Source organism: Thalassophryne amazonica, chromosome 18, assembly GCF_902500255.1.
Source record: "Thalassophryne amazonica chromosome 18, fThaAma1.1, whole genome shotgun sequence".
Classification (NCBI taxonomy): domain Eukaryota; kingdom Metazoa; phylum Chordata; class Actinopteri; order Batrachoidiformes; family Batrachoididae; genus Thalassophryne; species Thalassophryne amazonica.
The window spans coordinates 66,614,204-66,632,858 of NC_047120.1; the positions used below are offsets into that span (position 1 = coordinate 66,614,204).

The 18,655-nt window shown below is 38.9% G+C and overlaps 2 protein-coding genes across 3 annotated transcripts; one reads left to right on the forward strand and one right to left on the reverse strand.

Moving 5' to 3' along the window:
* Window positions 1-304: 304 nt before the first annotated feature.
* Window positions 305-13,498, reverse strand: xrcc6 (X-ray repair complementing defective repair in Chinese hamster cells 6). Of its 2 annotated transcripts, none has more exons than XM_034194768.1 (13): window positions 13,429-13,498; window positions 12,146-12,235; window positions 11,817-11,929; window positions 11,547-11,688; window positions 7,799-8,050; window positions 6,303-6,489; window positions 6,037-6,223; window positions 5,780-5,948; window positions 5,545-5,706; window positions 1,897-2,026; window positions 1,667-1,767; window positions 1,036-1,152; window positions 305-802 (listed from the first exon to the last, which is right to left on the reverse strand). In XM_034194768.1, the coding sequence occupies exons 2-13, from the start codon at window positions 12,216-12,218 to the stop codon at window positions 603-605; spliced, it is 1,833 nt and encodes a 610-aa protein (XP_034050659.1). In that variant the 5' UTR covers window positions 12,219-12,235; window positions 13,429-13,498; the 3' UTR covers window positions 305-602. The 2 variants fall into 2 exon arrangements, with proteins under 2 accessions (XP_034050659.1, XP_034050660.1); XM_034194769.1 differs by having other exon boundaries at window positions 13,425-13,463.
* A 555-nt stretch (window positions 13,499-14,053) lies between these two features.
* desi1b (desumoylating isopeptidase 1b) lies at window positions 14,054-16,569 on the forward strand. The gene is made up of 6 exons (XM_034194772.1): window positions 14,054-14,413; window positions 15,174-15,195; window positions 15,296-15,374; window positions 15,467-15,576; window positions 15,668-15,790; window positions 16,252-16,569. Exons 1-6 carry the CDS (start codon window positions 14,326-14,328, stop codon window positions 16,331-16,333), a joined length of 504 nt encoding a protein of 167 aa, XP_034050663.1. The 5' UTR covers window positions 14,054-14,325; the 3' UTR covers window positions 16,334-16,569.
* The last annotated feature ends 2,086 nt before the right edge of the window (window positions 16,570-18,655 follow it).

The window sequence follows — 18,655 nt, forward strand, 5'->3', positions numbered from 1 at the left end:
AAAAATAAACCAGCTCGCATGAAATTTGGCAAAAAAAAAAAAAAAAAAAAAAAGTTTAGGCCGGCCTGGAAGAGAAACCATGATATTTTTAGGATAAAGCTGAAGATATTGGAATTCTGTGAAAATTAGGCCCCTCCCCAACTGCTCATCCTAATTCACCACTTCCTGATTGTTTCAGAATAAAAGCTTTTGCAATGAAATTGCAGCATTCCATATATATATATATATATATTTTTTTTTTTACAACAGAGGTAACTTTTGCACACCTAGTAAATTTTTTTTTTTTTCTATAAAAATAACAAGCTCGAGTGCTACAAAATGATTCCAGTTTTATTACAAATGCAGATCAACAGTGTTCATTCTGAGCTGCAGTGATGTTATAAAGTTCAGGATCAGAATATCTCTCAACACAGAGAACTCTTTTATCCCATCACATAAGTACATTTGATAACTCCTGATCACAATTATTATATTCCATCCAACGTAACCCTCATATAGCGACACATCAGCCATGGAGTTAACATGGACACATGCAGAAATACGTTTACTGGAACGCGGAAATGAATCAGGTGACAACAGGAAGCGCTGAACTGAGATCAGTTTCATGAGTCCAGCTTGGCTGTCAGCGCGTCGATCAGTTCCTGCTTCTTGGTCCCAGTGGTCCTGATCCCAAACTGCTTGCAGGCCTCCTTCAGCACGGTCACCGTCAGCTTTCCCATGGTGCCGTTCTGCACGTGTGCCCTCAGTTCGTCTTCCGTCAGCTCCATCTTGGGTTTCTTTTCAGCTCCACCTCCGCTATCGGCTGCAGGTTTGTGCACAAAGAAACAAATGCAAGCAACGGAGAGCGACACAAATCACTTTAAGGCAAAATGGCTTTTGGATTTTATTTGTTTTATTCTCAAAAATTTGAGCTTTGCATAATGTGCAGAAATATTCAGAGCATTTCATAACCTTAAAGATTCACTTTCATCAGTTAATTATTAATAACGCATAAAAATCAAAGCTTATTACAAGGTTTTCTATCCACACTCTGACCTGTTTTGCGTTTGGCAGATGGTTTGGTCTCTGGGTTGTAGTCGGCAGGGTAGACCAGGTCCTTAAACTCCTCAACAAGAAGACCTAGACAGTAGTCAATCTGATCCACTTTTGGCACTGATGGAAGGAAAGATGCCAAGAGCTCAGTAGTTCTATCAAGTTAATGTAACACATGAACGAAAAATGTATACACACGGTCAGAATTTCCCCATAAGACACTCTGACAATGTGCACACTTCACATTTTACATACACAAGGTTTCTAGAGTGTAAGGTAATGAGGTATCGTGGAACTAAAACAAACAAGCGCATTGTCTGCACTAACCCACGGCACTCTGGGCAAAGTACAGTTCAGTGATTTTGACTTTTGATCCCAAAATCAAAAGGTTTCTTGCTGTCACTATGCATAATGCATATACCAAGTTTAGTGACAATTAGGCCAGTACAACCAAAGTTATCCCACTCAGAAGTAAAATGGAGAAGGAAAAGAAAAAAAAGGACGACGAGGTAAATGCAGACAGCGGAGCAGGTCACTGAAGTCAAGCAGCTGTAATGTGACACACTAATCATGTGGATGTTATCCATGAGTGCTGAGTAAGTCATGAGCGTCTGAATGTGCATATTTGTCTCACTGATGAGGTCTTCTATTTCTTCTGGAGCCATCATGTCCAAAGCCAAAGCCTCCAGGTTCCTGAAATGCGTCTGGATCACTGGATTCTCAAACGCCTCACTCCTGTTACACAGAAGAAAATTTACGACATCTGAGTCATATATTTTCTAAAAGACATCAGGACCTGAGAGGGAGCCGTGTTCAACTGAAACATGTGCACCTTCCATGTTCAAATATGAGGAATGTCGCTACCTGTATTTGAAGCGAAGCTTAGAGACAATTTCCTTCATCTTGTCCACCTGCACCGGTGTGGCGCACGGTGACTGCGGGGGGTCGAGAGTCCGTATGTCATCAGCATACGGCAGAGAAATGACATTGAATCCTGAAACATAAAAAGCACATGTCAAAGTTTTTAACGTGGCTTTTTAAACCTTCGTGCTGGTGTTTATCCGTGGATTCTGCAGCAACAGGCGGAAGAGACTCCGAATAGCAGCCCGACTCATACGTAATAATAACTAAAATCAGTGCTACAGTTATTTTCACAATCTTTTCTGATGAGTAATATGGCCTGTAGACAGTCGCACTATAATCTGAGGACTGTTTGTGTGTTCCACGTCTTCGTGCACGTCAACGCTAACGGCAGTATTAGTTATAGAGGGTGTGAAATGGTTAGTATGTGCGTTATGATCATCTTTGTTTATGATCATCTGTGTGTGTGTTTCATCTGGATGTGAAGGATTAATAAGACAGCTACCAGGGGGCAGGCTATGGCTGAGTCAGTTGTGCAGAATTTCTTCATCTGACTGGCAAATTGTGATGTTACTAAAAGTTTTTCTGCTGCTGTTTTAGCTGAGTTATTCTCTGTACCTTTTTCCCATTAGTTTTATGAGAACGTGCACAAAAAAATGTGTGTTATCAAGTATTTACAGTTCCCTAGCACCAAACACATTATATGTGTTATGCATAGTGACCACAAGAAGCCCACTGATTTGAAGGTCAAAAGGTCAAGGGACAAAATTTGTAAATAAATAAATACAAAGTATGTATTTTAGGCTGGGTGACAAGGAAGCCTGTTGACTTTGGGGTCAAAAGGTCAAGCATACTTTGTAAAAATGTTGTGAGCACAATAACCTTTTTTTTTTTCTTTTAAATGGTGCAATTGTCACCAGACTTAGTATGTACGTAAGTCCCTTGGGCTGCTCCCTTGGTTTGCACTAGGGGTCACCACAGCAGATCCAAAGTGGATCTGCATGTTAAATTGGCACAAGTTTTACACCAGATGTCCTTCCTGACACAACTTCACATTACATGGAGAACTGTGGCAGGGGTGGGGTTTGAACCAGGAACCTTCTGCAATGTATCCAAGTGTACTAACCACTTGGCCACCACACTGCTGTCACCACACTTAGTATAGTTGTATGTTAAAGTTTGGGCACCCTGATGATTTCCATAATTTTCCTTTATAAATCATTGGTTGTTTGGATCAGCAATTTCAGTTAAATATATCATATAGCAGACAAACACAGTGATATTTGAGAAGTGAAATGAAGTTTATAGGATTTACAGAAAGTGTGCAATAATTCTTTAAACAAAATTAGGCAGGTGCATAAATGTGGGCACGCCAACAGAAAAAAATACATCAATATTTAGTAGAGCCTCCTTTTGCAGAAATAACAGCCTCTAAATGCTTCCTATAGCTTCCAATGAGAGTCTGGATTCTGGTTGAAGGTATTTTGGACAATTCTTCTTTACAAAACATCTCAGGTTTGTTGGTTTCTGAGCATGGACAGCCCGCTTAAAATCACACCACAGATTTTCAATAATATTCAGGTCTGAGGACTGAGATGGCCATTCTAGAACTTTGTACTTGTTCCTCTTCATGAATGCCTTAGTAGATTTTGAGCAGTGTTTAGGGTCGTTGTCTTGTTGAAAGATCCAGCCCCGGCGCAACTTCAACTTTGTCACTGATTCATGAACATTGTTCTCAAGAATCTGCTAATATTGACTGGAATCCATGTGACCCTCAACTTTAACAAGATTCCCAGTACCTGCACTGGCCACACAGCCTCACAGCATGATGGAACCACCTCCAAATTTTACTGTAGGTAGCAAGTGTTTTTCTTGGAATGCTGTGTTCTTTTTCAGCCATGCATACTGCCCCTTGTTATGTCCAAATAACTCAATTTTAGTTTCATTAGTCCACAGCACCTTATTCCAAAAAAGTTGGCTTGTCCAAATGTGGTTTAGCATACCTCAAGTGACTGTTTGTGGCATGTACGCAGAAAAGTCTTCCTGTGCATTACAGCATCATACAGCATCTCCTTGTGCAAAGTGCGCTGTATAGTTGAACGATGCACAGAGACACTATCTGCAGCAAGATCATGTTGTAGGTCTTTGGAGCAGGTCTGTGGGTTGACTATGACTGTTCTCACCATCCTTCGCTTCAGCTTATCTGAGATTTTTCTTGGCCTGCCACTTCAGGCCTTAGCTAGTGCTGTGCCTACGGTCTTCCATTTCCTCATTATGTTCCTCACAGTGGAAAGTGACAGCTGAAATCTCTGAGATAGCTTTTTGTATCCTTCCCCTAAACCATGACGTTGAACAATCTTTGTTTTCAGGTCATTTGAGAGTTGTTTAGACTCTCCCATGTTGCCACTCATTAGAAGAGATGCAAAGAGGGGAAACATTTGCAAATGGCCACCTTAAATACCCTTTCTCATGATTGGATTCACCTGTGTAAGGAGGTCAAGGGTCAATGAGCTTACCAAACCAATTTTGTGTCCCAATAATTAGTGCTAAATGTATTCAAATTAATAAAATGACAAGGGTGCCCAAATTTATGCACCTGCCTAATTTTGTTAAAATAATTATTGCACACTTTCTGTAAATACTAGAAACTTCATTTCACTTCTCAAATATCAGTGTGTTCATCTGCTATATGATATATTTAACTGATATTTCTGATCCAGACAACCAATGATTTATAAAGGAAAATCATGAAAAATATCAGGGGTGCCCAAACGTTTGCATACAACTGTATGTTTGTTACAAAATTGACCACAAAAGGCCCATTGATTTGGGGGTCAAAAGGTCAAAGTCCCTGGAGTGTGAAAATCTTGTGAGCACAGTAATTTCTTCCCTAATTACTTGATTATCACCAAAGCTGGTGTGTGTCCCCAGGAAGCCTATTGATTTTTGGAGTCAGTGTTGTGGTGGGGTGAGGGAAGGGCAGAGGTGGTTAATGTTACGTAGGTGGAAGTATGCAAACCGGGTGATGTTATTGATGTGTGATTGGAAAAACAGAGTACTGTCAGGGATGACACCCAGACTCTTAACCTGTGGGGACAAGACAGAAAAGTTGTAAGTAACTAAAGGGAAACTGTCCGTTTTGGATAGAGATGATTTTGTCCCAATGAGGAGAACCTCTGTTTTATCACTGTCTAAGTTGAGAAAATTTGAGGGGAACCAGGATTTCTGCTAGGCAGTCAGTGAGGGAGGAAGATGGGAGATTGGAAGTGGGTTTGCTGAAGAGATGGAGCCGAGTGTCATCTGCATAGCAGTGGAAGATGATGTATTTGCCGAAAATATTGTCAAGGGGGAGGAGGTAAATGATGAAGAGAAGTGATCCCAGGACAGAGCCCTGGGGCACACCTGGAGTGACAGTGGAAGGCTGGGATGTGAAGGTTTTGAGCTGGATGAACTGAGTGTGGCCTAAGAGAAAAGCATCACTTCTCAATGGTGAATTTATCAATGTATGCCGGGCGCCGTCGGTTAGTTTTTTTCTTTTCTTTAACCAATAAAGAAACATTTTCTGCAAACAGTTCCTCTGACTGTAACTGCAGTAAATGCTGAGATGACCTGATGTTTAACCTAATAAACCCTCGTAAAACAAGCACTCACCTGGTGGTATAATCTGTACTTTTGCCTCATCAACCTCTTCTCTCTGCGGCACGAGGGCAACAAATCGAGGTGGGTAGTTCCGGCGAGGGGTGTAGCGACACAGGGCAAACACGTTCCTCTCGCTGCATTTCATCAACAATGCGGTGAACAAGCATGCGCTGCCTGCAGAGAAACATACAGGGAGCTTAAGTGACATATTACACAAGAAATACTATAATAACGATTTGAACATCACCTTTGATTTGTTCTTCCTCAGGATAGATGAAGACGGATGGCTGGACGTGGTGGTGCAGTTTGAGCCTGTCCATGGGTTTGAACCCAATCAGAAACATTCCAGGATCTTCAAACTTCTTGACTGCTTCCACCTCATCCTTCTCCATCACGATCTGTTTCTTACCGTACACCTGCAGCACGCACACGTGGACTGAGTGTGAGGAACCATCAACTTAAGTCCAAGTCAGTTTTGCCATGGCTCAAAGGTTCTGCCATTACCTGAGCTTTCTTTGTCTCACTGGGCAGCAGCAGGCTGCCAGTCTGAGTGTGGAAGGTTCGGGTTTTGCTGCGGACGGGCTCATTGGATTCCCGGTACAGTCGGATAGCGCCGGGTTTCCGCGTTGTCACAGCAGTTGCATAAACTCCCACTGCTACATTTATGCCCTCACCGAGACATAAGTTAATCCTAAAGGGGGACAAATTGGAGAAATCGGTGGGAAATTCCTCGACGGGGCACAAAATTCAAACATGATGCTCGTACCCACCTGGCCATGGCTCTCTTCTTCTGCTCTTTGGCTCGCACTCTCCTCTGAAGGTCGTCCAGTTTGTCACAAGGCTCCAACTGAACCCCCAACTCACTCTCATCTTCCGGTGGACTCACAATGTCACGAAAAAACAGCGAGACATTGAAGCCGCCCGGTTTCATCAGGTGCATTAAATCGATCACAACACCTGAGAGACGGTAGATAAAGCATGTGAAGTCATCATTCAAAACTATAATCAAGTCTAGCATGTGCCACCGCCCCCTGATCTGGCATGGACCCTCGATGGCAACCACCCAGGCAGACAACCAGTCCGTTCTCACCACCTGAAAACGTGCTGGATCATGCAAAGACACACACCAGATAGCCAAAACATCATAGCTGATGTTCCCTCAAAGTCTGTCTCATCTGAGTCTCCTTAAGTAACAGTTTGTTTGACAAAATGTTACTCCAATGATACCCAAGGATCCCCTAGACACCTAGTACCAAAGCTATCCTGTCACCGCCCAACAAACAAAAAACAAAAAAAAAAAAAAAACAAAACATCAATGGTTAGTGTTCAGGTCTCACAATCATCTACTACCACAAGCAACAGAAGGTCATGTGGTGTCCCAAGGTTCTTGAAATGGATTATCTCCACCTGGTGGGCATTTACCTTTAATGCAGGTACTAGACTTTCAACAAGAGCTCTAGTACAGCACTAAGATCCTGAATACAAGGATCTATACTCAACAAAAATATAAACGCAACACTTTTGGTTTTGCTCCCATTTTGTATGAGATGAACTCAAAGATCTAAAACTTTTTCCACATACACAATATCACCATTTCCCTCAAATATTGTTCACAAACCAGTCTAAATCTGTGATAGTGAGCACTTCTCCTTTGCTGAGATAATCCATCCCACCTCACAGGTGTGCCATATCAAGATGCTGATTAGACACCATGATTAGTGCACAGGTGTGCCTTAGACTGCACACAATAAAAGGCCACTCTGAAAGGTGCAGTTTTGTTTTATTGGGGGGGGGGGGGGGGAGAATACCAGTCAGTATCTGGTGTGACCACCATTTGCCTCATGCAGTGCAACACATCTCCTTCGCATAGAGTTGATCAGGTTGTCAATTGTGGCCTGTGGAATGTTGGTCCACTCCTCTTCAATGGCTGTGTGAAGTTGCTGGATATTGGCAGGAACTGTTGAGTGTATGTTTTCTCATAAAGATATCAATCATCAGCAAACACCTGTGTCTCATACCCTCATAAGCACTTCCCAGGATCTCTCAATCTGAAAGGCTGGACACTCCAAAGACCTGGGCAAAGTCTCAAATACCTGGAAAATTAACACTTTATTGACAATAATCAACAGAAAAAAAGTCTTCAACAAGCGTTATTCTTGTATCAAAATAATAACTGATGAAGACTTCAGCAAGCAGACACCAAAAATCAACCACATATGGTCGTCCATAGCCAAGCAGGACACACTTTCTGCTGCCTCACACCTACCCGTCTCTTTCAGGTCACTGGCCTTCGTTCGGGCCTGACGGTCCTTCACGCTGTCGCCTCCGTGTGGCTCATCTCTGCAAGTGAAAATCATGAGTCGCTTGTGCGAAAGGCGCAGTCTGATGTCACTGTACAGGTTTGCACAGCACCACAGGGCATCGCCCAGCGACGTCTCCCCGCTGCCCATCGTCTCCGACACCAGCTGTGCTCCCTTCTCCCCCCGCAGGGCGTCCACGTCCTGCACTCGCTTTGCACCTGTGGGAAAAATAACCGGAAGAAGAACAAATGGATAATTGTACAACAGAGATTTCACATGTTAACATTTAGGAAAACATTGTTAGAAATCAAGCCTCTGAGGTTTTTAACCACCTTTCAGAGGATAGTATTTATCGTGCAATTTCTTTCCTTTTCTTTTTTTTAATGGAGTCAATCCAGGACTGGCAATGGGGCAAATTTACCAGGAGTTAAAAATCCACCTTACGCTCAAAATAACTTAATAATTTTTAATTAATTGGTACAAAATGAAAGGGAAGTTTGGGGTCCCCTGCTGGAGCTGTTGCCCCCGCGACCCGATCCCAGATAAGCAGTTGAAGATGAGTGAGTGATTGATGAGAAAAATTACCAGCTCCGATTATTCATTTTCTACCCTGCGTCAGTTTTATTGTCGGTTCTGGTGATTAAATTTAACATCATCACCAGACACACAGCACTGTGCAAATGTTTTAGGCACATTTAATGCACTGTAAAAGCATTCAAATTTATGAAAACCAGATAAATTAATTCATAAATGAATGAAATGTGTGATGAATTTCAACTTTAATGAAAATCGATATGAAAATTGGATTGTATTTCTGATTTTTTTTTTTTTTGGTATGTAAGTCGCACCACAGTATGTCATAGGACCTTGGGAACTATTTTGAGCATTTGTGTTTTACAATCATTTTAATATTACATGATCATTTGCAATTGTGTTTGTGTGGTATTCTACTGGCCAGCACACTTAAAAATAAATTATTATTATTATGGAATAAAAAAATACAGCTCACACTCACATAATCACTTTTATTGGAACTGATTTTGTGCTGCCATGCCAACAAAAATGGGGGGGGGGCATCAAATGCTACTTTTTTTATAACTCTGGGATGCCTAAAACGTCTGCACAGTACTGCATATATGTTACAAGTTATGATTAAATGCTGTAACACCAACTATAATCATATAATTATCAGTACAATTATTATTATTCTAATGGTGGGCTGTGCAGGATGCATGGACGCTTAGGATGAAAAAAAAAAGAAAAAAAAAAGACAGCAATCCAAAGTCTTGGTAAATTAAAAGACAGCAACTATTCGCTCAACCTCCCCTTTTTCTGACCGCCTTTGGAAATTTTAAATGCCCTGTGGTGCATTTTGGTGCATTATTTGGATTAATTTGGACTTGAAACAGCTGTTAAATTTCTCTTGTGAGCTCATGCAGTATGGCATGTTGTACCATCCTGTAGGGGTATATACAGAATATAACAACACAATAGTTTACAAATATAGCTAACTCATGCAAAAAACTTTATTGATTTAGTTTGTTTTTAATTTGGCTCAAAGACTAGGTAATTAAAATCTCAACATTCAAAGAACTAGTTAACTTCATAATGCTTTCAGACTAGAGACTAGATAATTGCTTTCAGACTAGATAAAGATAGATAACAACATAATACTGATGAGATTCTGCTTAGGATCAATTCACTTTTGTAGCCATCACAGATGACATTACCATGTATACATACTATTATAGTAAATACATATACAGTCAGCCTATTTGTCTGCTCTGAACACTGACATGGCATCTAATCAGTCATTCTATACCTAGAGTGTCACATTTTCTTCTTAAAGAACTACATAAACACAGTATAAACACATCAACCAATGTTCCACATCCTGGTTTCTCTCCTGTGTAAAATCATATTTGAATATCACACTGACTAAATTAATATAGATGCACAAAACATGAATATCAATCTAAAATACCTACTATACTTTAAGTCAAGCCTTAAAGCCTATTTTTATTCTCTTTCTTATGAATAGTTTTTATTTTTATCTGTTTTATTCTTTACTTCTGTTTTTAATTATGTAATTTAATTTTTTAATTTTTATGTATTTATTTTAATTTTTTATGTTGAACTGTTCTATGTGAGGTGCCTTGAGATGGCTTTTGTTGTGATTTGGTGCTTTATAAGCCGATTAAATTGAAATTGAATTGAACAACATTTTATTGAGTCTTAAAGTAAATAAATATGAAATTTGTCACTGGATCCTTAAACTTTGGACATAATAAACTCTACATGGTGGATCCTTGATCTCTGGACAAAATAGAAATAAACAAAATCTGTAGTTTTTGTCAAAAGCATTTCCTATCAGACATTTAGGCATGAATGTCTTTCCATACACCTGAGCTGAGCTCTTACAGCTGGCTGTGCTGTATGTCAGCATCAGTTTAATTCATAAAGAACACAGGATGTCTCATTTTGGGAAGAAAAAAAATGTTTTAGTTGATTGTAGTTTATTTTCTGTATTACAGCGTTTGGAAAGAGGTGTCATTTTATTTAAAGTGGCAATTTTGTGTCAACGGAACGCAGGACGATTCTCGTTTCTTGACTACAACATGACAAGAGTCCCAGTTAGTGACTTTAATCCACACAAAAGCGACTCACGATATTTTAATGGCTTTGAGAGGAGTTAAGAAGTGGACTTACCGCTTCTGAAGAGCAACGAATCAAAGAACCGCGAGCCAGTGGTTCGAAGCATTGCTTCAATGGCTCACGCATCAAAGTGGAGTCGCGCTGCAGAAACGGTTGATTACAGAGCTGCTGCAGACCAAACCCTGAATATCCGTAAGACTTTATTCATACGTCCGTATGACTCTGAAACTCGGAAAAATCTGTATAATTTACGGACAATCTGTATAGGTTGACATGTATGGATTTGAGGAAATAAAAATTAATGTTTTGCTAGTTCTTTTAGACAGCGAGATTTTGCAAAGACAGAAATCCGTCCAAAGACGGTGAATAAGCATCCATGAGGATGTACCATGCCTTTCCCACTGACTGATGAGATAGGCTCCGCCCCCCGTGACCCTTAAAAGGTCTAAGTGGGTCAGAAAAATGTCTTTCCCTTTCAGCAGATTTTTTTCTTAACTGCATTTCTCTCCTATGACACAATCACAAAGGCGATCAGAACAAGAGGCTTGTTCTGATCACCTTGATTGCTTCAAGCCAAGGAGGCTTGATTGCTTACAATATTTTAATATGATTTAAGGCTGTAAAAAAAAAAGAAGAAAAAAAAAATGAAGTTACCTTTTAATTGATCAGTAACATCATTTATCCTCAACTGAAGTGACCCCACCCCCCATGTTTTCCATCACATGCAACAATGCATACTAAATTAATCTGCAGTTTTACACCCATATTTCTGTATTTTTAAGATTTTTTTTATAACCATCAACCAATCACCAGGAGGAGTACAAGTTCGTATTAAATGTTTTAAAGGAAATAGTTTTTCTAAATTTGATAGGATGATGTGTGAAAAGTACTGCGACGTATTTAATGCAGCTCTACAGGAGTGTCTCTGAAAAAGCAGGAAAATGATCAGCGGGTCCAAACACTGTGGCCTACATGCAGAGTGGGGGAGGAAACAATGTAAATGTATTATAAAATAATAATAATACTGATATGAACTGATTTGTACGTGTGACATAATACCAGGTTCATCGAGGTCGTGGTACACATATACATGCTTGAAAGAGTTCCTGGGATTCTTGCTCTGTTCTGTGCCGTAGAAAACCAAAGCCATCAGGTCCCTGTAGCTACTGACGATCTTACTGGTGTAGACGCTGCGCACCACCTGGAAAGACGGAACACAGACATGGTCAATTTTAACATTAAAAACAATTATTAATTGTACAGCTTTAAAAAAAATAGCAATAAATTGGTGTATTTTTTAATCCTTTTAACCTATAAGAGCTCTCGTACTTGCATGGTCTTGTCAAAGTTAGAAGGCTCTCCATCTTCTCCTTTGATGAGCATTTCCTTGGAGGCATCAACCAGAAAGACCAGACTGTCTCTCCCCGTGACCTTATAGTCTCCTGAGAAAGACAAAGAGTTTGGTTTGTTGTGTCTTTTTGATCTAGCCAAAGTACTTCAAGCGTTATATGAAGGTCATTGTGGGAAATGGAACTGCATATAAGTAAAATTTTAATAAGTTCCCTTCAATCAAACATCCGGCAATAAATGACTAAACTCAAACTAAAGCCATCAAATAACATCATTCAGAAGGAGAAATGACTGTCCACTCTCTTCACCTCCATACTGATCTCCTTCTTCCTGCTCTTCCTCCTCATTGTCGTGGCGGTAATAGGCGTTCCAGTCTGCCATCAGAGCTCCTTATGGTTCTGTGAAAAATATCAAAATGATACATGAAACATTCAGCAGTTTGCAAATTGTTGTAAGCGGTGACAGTAAAATGGAAATAACTAATCTAAACTATTCCAGAATGGGCCCTGGACCATATCAGAGTTGTGCTACTGCGTCAGATTTTGGAAGTGAGCGACAATTATACCCTAAGAAATGCTCTTATTCTAATCCTAACCACAAATTATTTAAAATAAAATAATTGGCAAAGTTCCAAACACTTCTAGAAATAGAAATCATATTCAAGACAGGAGTTAAGAGGGAGGGGGGGGGGGGGGATTCCCACTTGGCCCCAGTTTGCAAACTGTGCAGAACAATACAACACAACATTGACGGATTAATCCTGTTTGACAGATAAAGCATCCGTTTACTCTCCATCTCTAGAAAAACATTTTATATGTACATAAAAATTTAAAATACCTACGCTAGCATCTTGGAGAACATAGATTTCCATTCAATTAGGGATGTCCTGATCAAGTGTTTTTTTTTTTTTTTGGTCCCTATCCAATCTCAGGCCTTTAGTTTTCAGTATTTGTTGACGTACCCAATAGGGTATATATATATTTTAAATATATACTAGTGTTCAATAGCTTGGAAATACTCAAGTTTAACAATGTTGTGTAAACATTTATTAACTACATAAAATACATAAACTTAAGTGTTATTTATAATTTTTATTTAGAAATGTCAAGAAAGTTGTTTCTAAACATAAATGGTAGTGCATCTTTAATATTAAAATGTTTTTGTTTTTTTTTAATGGAAACATTTGTTTGGATAACCCGCCATCTCTAAATAGTTATTTTCAATTTTATACGAGTTCAAACTAGAAGTTGGTGTTTTTATAATGCACAAGCCCCCCACCCCGTCGCGTATTGTTGATTACGCCCCTGAGGCACAACTTGGCAAAAGGTAACGAAAGTACGAAATTGCAGAAACATTAACTGTACAAACAGCAGAATTCACCACAAACATTAATTATTAGCTCTATTGCTGAATTACAGCATTATGCTAGGTAGCGTGCTTCGCCTTCTGTTAGCTTCAATAGCTTTTTCTTTTCTTTTTGCTTGCTTCGTTGACAGCATGATTGGACAGATGCATCTTCTTATATCGGTCAACTGGCCATGTGACTAAATACGTCTAAAATATATAGAAAAATAAAGAATACGGAACTTGCCGTACTACTCTGCTGAGCTCTCAAGTTCTACTTCTTCTTCTTGGTTGTCGGCAGTCTAGGCACGTTCAGTGCAATGCTGCCCCCCCTCAGCTCATAAGACATATAACACGTATTAAAACTTTATTGAGCAGAGAAAGCACCCCATGTCCTAGTATTGTCCTTAAGGAAAAGGTACTATAACCAAATCTGTCAATTCACTAAACATGATCCTTCTATCCTCTACATACAAAGGGCATTGTAATAACACATAAAGAACAGATTCAGAGACGCCGCAAAAACGACAGCAACCGTCCGGATGTTTCAAGTCTCAATTTTAGGAGGAGCCTGTCGTTAAGTGGGCAGCTATCTGTCAATCAAACATATTGACCTATAGTAATACGGGAGGCGTGAATCGTTTGCGAATAACGACAAAGAGTATTGTGACTCGACAAGAGTTACAACTCACAAGCACATCCTAAAATTGCTCACTATTTTTATATTTGTTCTGTGGGCCTTTTCGTTATAGCTCGTCCCAACATTTTCATTCCATAAACCCATGTTTGTATTCATGTGTAAAGAACAGAAATGTGAGTGACTTAGCTGCAAAATCTTGATTTTCACATGCTTGAGTTCACTTTCTCATAGTGAAGTATCTTTGCTCAGATATGTCAACTGTTTCCATTAAACAATCCCCAGCTGTTACTTGCGAGTTTACGTTCATTAATATTTAGTTGAATCGAAGAAGTCATTGTTCAGAGAATATAATTGCTTTTTCAGTTAATTATCATTTGTTTGTTAGCAGCTCTTTTAGTGCACTAGCCTTTTTTTAGGTGTATTTCGACAGGTTGTTAGCCGACTAGCCTGCTAAAGCCTTCACTCTGGTTAACTGTTTTCACTTTGCATAAACTTCGCTGAATCATGGAGCAAATGGGCGTATATCCTGTGAAACTGTACATTTACGACATTTCCAAAGGAATGGCCCGCCAGCTGGGTCCTGTAATGCTTGGTGAGTTGTTGAGCAGGTGCACTAGCTCTAGTTGTTTAGCATCATTCAAACGGCAGACAGTGCACCCGCTTGGGCAGAGAGCGCAGGAAAGCGCGGGGATGCTAATCAGGCCTGAACGATGACTCTGCTGTTTGCTTGCTAACTTAACTTGATAAGGTACTTGTCAAAAGTTTAGATTTATTTATTTTGTTTTCAAAAATTAGTCTTCACATTTCAAAATAGAGTAAATGAAAATAATATCTAAACGAAATGGAGTTATGTACTAAAAAAGTGTTAAACATAAATACAGAAATGTAGAATATTGTAAAATGTATTTAAAAATTGTCAGTTTTCAAGGATTACACGGAGATTAATTCTAGTACTAACAAGAAAACAATATATTGAAAGGAAATTCAATCAGAATAATAAATATATAGGCTACATTGTAAATATGATTAAATAATATATCCTAGCATGGGGTTTGAATCATATTTTGTTAACACCAGAAAGTAACTGTAGTAAAAATGTGCTTATTAATAATTATTAACCTGTAGTAAAGTAGTCATAAGTAATTTATATGTAATGTTTTGGCGTTGAGACCTGTCTACGCTGTGAACTCTGGCTATACATGATGTAAAAAAATTTAAGTCATTTATATACACTGTCTGGGTATGCTCAAATGTGAGATGTATGTTTAAGTAATGAGTAGTCTGTGCTTTAACAGTTAATTCATTGATTACATTGGAATAAACTGAATGAACTCTGTTTTTCATTTCCACAGGAAAACATCTTGATGGGATCTGGTGAGTAGAGGCTTTCACTGACATATTTGCTATATAAAAGTCTTGTGAAAAATTCTGTTAAATATGCTGATGTGTTCTCAGTTGTTTGGTTGCCTTCCAGGCACACTGGTATTGTGGTCCATGGGAAGGAGTTTTTCTATGCAGGTGGTGGGGAAGAGAGCATCATCAACTGTCCACCTGTAAGAATCAGGCTTTGTTAACATTTTATTTAATTTCACACAATTGTAAAAATACATGGAAAGTGAAGGATCAAGAAGTGTTTGTGTCCTAGGGTGGTACCGTCTTGGGTGAACCTGACTCCATAGTGGATCTGGGTTCCACTGAGGTACCTGCAGAGCTTTTTATGGAGTACCTGTCTTCACTGGCAGAATCCACCTACAGGTAAAGCCTCTGTTTATGTTGTAAGAGATAAGAAAAATATTACATACATACAATACAACCCCAAACTAAAACTCTTTCTCTTGGTGCACAGAGGTGACAAGTACAACCTGTTTGCGCACAACTGCAACACCTTCAGCAATGAGGTGGCTCAGTTCCTGACAGGCAAGAAGATCCCTTCGTATATTACAGACCTTCCATCTGAAGTACTAGCTACGTGAGTCACATCAGTTTATTCATTTTAGTTTGCGTTCTTCTCATTTATATTCATAGTTTTCAGCATCTCATTCATACCAGAAAATTATATCTCAAAATGTATTGTTATATTGCCAAACTAAACCAAATATGCTGGAACGTCCTCGTAATTCTGGTGTCTATCTGTTCAAAAACAGTTCAGAATTGACTGTTGACACTGTGACAAATCACACCAACTAGAACCCCTGCCATATTTTATAATGATAGTAGTAAAAAAATAACACAGATGAAATAATGAAACATAAGACCAAATATCCATTAATTTTTGTGACATCTATTTATTTATTTATTTACTTTTTTGGGGGGGGGGGGGGATCCTCTTTTTGTGTATTTTTTTTTATTCCAGTTGCCTAGATCAAATATTTTCTTTTTAGGCATTTTTATTTCGATGTAACCATAGTGTCTGCTGTGTTTCCTCTTTAGGCCTTTTGGCCAGGCACTCCTTCCCTTACTGGAGTCCGTTGCCATAAATCCTGGAGACAACAACATGAATGGGCCGCGATAGACAGAGTTAGACACATTCATGGACATGCGGTGTTTTAACAGTTGAGGGGAGAGTTTAAAAATTAATCACTGAAGTGGTAACACCTGTACCAGAAGCTGATAACTTGATCTAGGTCATTTTTACAGTTAACTAGCCATCATGTGCTTTTTCTTCTTTCCAGTTCAGTATCTACAGATTCTATATATCAGTTGTTTTGGGCACACAAGTCTCAGTGGCCAATGAAGTAAAAAAAAAAAAACGCTACAAAGATTTGTGTGCTGAGGTGATAAGTAGAGCTTCTGTGGATTCACAAACTGAAGGCACTTTCTTCATTATATTTATTGTATTTATCCTCTTAACTTGTTTAAATAGTGTTTCCAGATTGTAAATGATCCTTTCCAGCACTAGTAGTCTTGAGAGATTTTTTTGAAATTGAAGTTAGTAAATTCTTCTATGATGTTGCTTTGATCATCTGATTGGATTATTTTGTTTTAGTGTGTGATGGAAGAATGAGGCATCACAACTTCAGTATGGACATCCTCCAAATTGAGCAAATACTAGACTAAAGCTGTGTTTTATATCAAGTGTTTGTCTGTGGCTAGCATGGGTGTGTCCTTAACATGCAAATGTCATCAACGTTTAAAAAAGCAGTTTTCCTATTGGCTACTAGCCTGAATGATGCAGGACAACTAGTTTGAGCTACAATTCTTAAATTCATAAATGGCCTTTTTCCTCATTTCTTTTGTGATTAGTCTAATCAGGGATGGTTGGGTTTTCTGCCTGGATGGTTTCCATCTGAGAACCAGGACGTGGTGTGGTGACGTGGGGTCGCCAGTCCTCCGATAAGACTCTGTGGTTTGGATTGGTTGAGGCTAATGTTTGTGAAGAGAGAAAATGTGCTAGTTGAACTCAACCTGTAATAATTGCAGAGTAAAATTATAAAATTCAAAATGTGGTACTCCGAGTCTCTTGTGACCACAGTGGGTTTTATCCAGAAGTCAAGATTTGTCCAAATGTCTAAAACTATTTAACCTACTCCAGTAACATTTTGAGTTGCTTAACATTCCACCCTGAAAACGGCTGTTGCCTCACCGCTCAGGAGTCCGTGCACCAGAGTCGATTGTAATGCCTCTTACAGGAAGCTGTTGTTTTATCATTTACCGTCTTCATTCACTCAGGCTTCCTGAATATCTGCAAGCACATGTTCCATTTTAGTTTCCACTACATGTCATAGCTCCTGAGATGTCAGTCTGTTTATAGTAATTCAACTTTGATATTTCTAGTGTTTTTGACATTGCAGCTCATAGAATGTGTGTTAATAGAATTTATAATGATTGGATGGACAGTAGAAAAAATCCAGAGAATGTGATGACCCCACACTCGTCTTTTTAATATTTGGCACCAGGTCTACATCAAAATCCACATTTTGATGCAGGGAGGTGATGGTCTAGTGGTTAAGTGTTGGGCTTCAGACCAGAGAGAGAGGATCCTCAGTTCAAAACCCAGCCAGACTGGATAATCACTAAGGGCCCTTGGGCAAGGTCCTTAATCCCTAGTTGCTCCCGATGTGTAGTGAACACCTTGCATGGCAGCACCCTGACATTGGTGTGTGAGTGTGTTTGTATGAATGGGTGAATGTGAGGCATAATTGTAAAGCGCTTTGAGCTTCTGATGCATATGGAAAAGCGTGATATAAATGCAGTCCATTTACCATTTTCATAGACAATCAATGCATACAAGGTGGTTGTAGGAATTCAGTTAATCGCTCTTCTTCAGAAAATGGCAATAAATAAATAAAAGCTGAAATTCTTTTTGCATTCACAACCAACCATTGTTTTCCTCATTTATTTTTTGCAAAAATTATTTGTTTTTCAGTGCCAAAGGGCATATCTTTACATGAAGATATTCTGTTTTTGTTTTGACAAACAATAAAATTTATCTGAATTTCAGTTTCAAGTTTAAATAAAATTATTTGCAGCCACTTAATATAATAATGAGAACAATAGTAGTAGTAGAAGTAGATCAATCAACATTTATTGTTTCAGACCTTATTTCACATTTACATGAGAAATTATTGTAGATGCAACATTTGTGTAGGATTGTTGTAAGTTTCTGCTTTTTATTGACATAGCTAAGGCAAATAAAATTTATTTAAATCACAACATACAAATTGCCATGTGCCTCCATTGTTGTGTGACTGTTAATACCTTTTTTTAAAGGAACATGTTTGATTGTTGCGTAAGAGCGGAATATGAGTGAATAAGTGACTCAATAGTTTTCTTGAAGCTTTAAAGTTATTTTAAATGCACTTTTATTTTATTGAATCCCTTTTTATTGGGTATC

Excerpts from the sequence above, each read along its gene's own strand:
- desi1b (XM_034194772.1), top strand. The coding sequence starts at position 14,326 with ATGGAGCAAATGGGCGTATATCCTGTGAAACTGTACATTTACGACATT. Across the intron at positions 15,196-15,295 it reads AAACATCTTGATGGGATCTG|GCACACTGGTATTGTGGTCC; the intron begins GTGAGTAGAGGC and ends GTTGCCTTCCAG. Across the intron at positions 15,375-15,466 it reads GCATCATCAACTGTCCACCT|GGTGGTACCGTCTTGGGTGA; the intron begins GTAAGAATCAGG and ends TTTGTGTCCTAG.
- xrcc6 (XM_034194768.1), bottom strand. The coding sequence starts at position 12,218 with ATGGCAGACTGGAACGCCTATTACCGCCACGACAATGAGGAGGAAGAG. Across the intron at positions 6,490-7,798 it reads CAGTGACCTGAAAGAGACGG|GTGTTGTGATCGATTTAATG; the intron begins GTAGGTGTGAGG and ends ACCGTCTCTCAG. Across the intron at positions 803-1,035 it reads ATCTGCCAAACGCAAAACAG|CCGATAGCGGAGGTGGAGCT; the intron begins GTCAGAGTGTGG and ends ACAAACCTGCAG.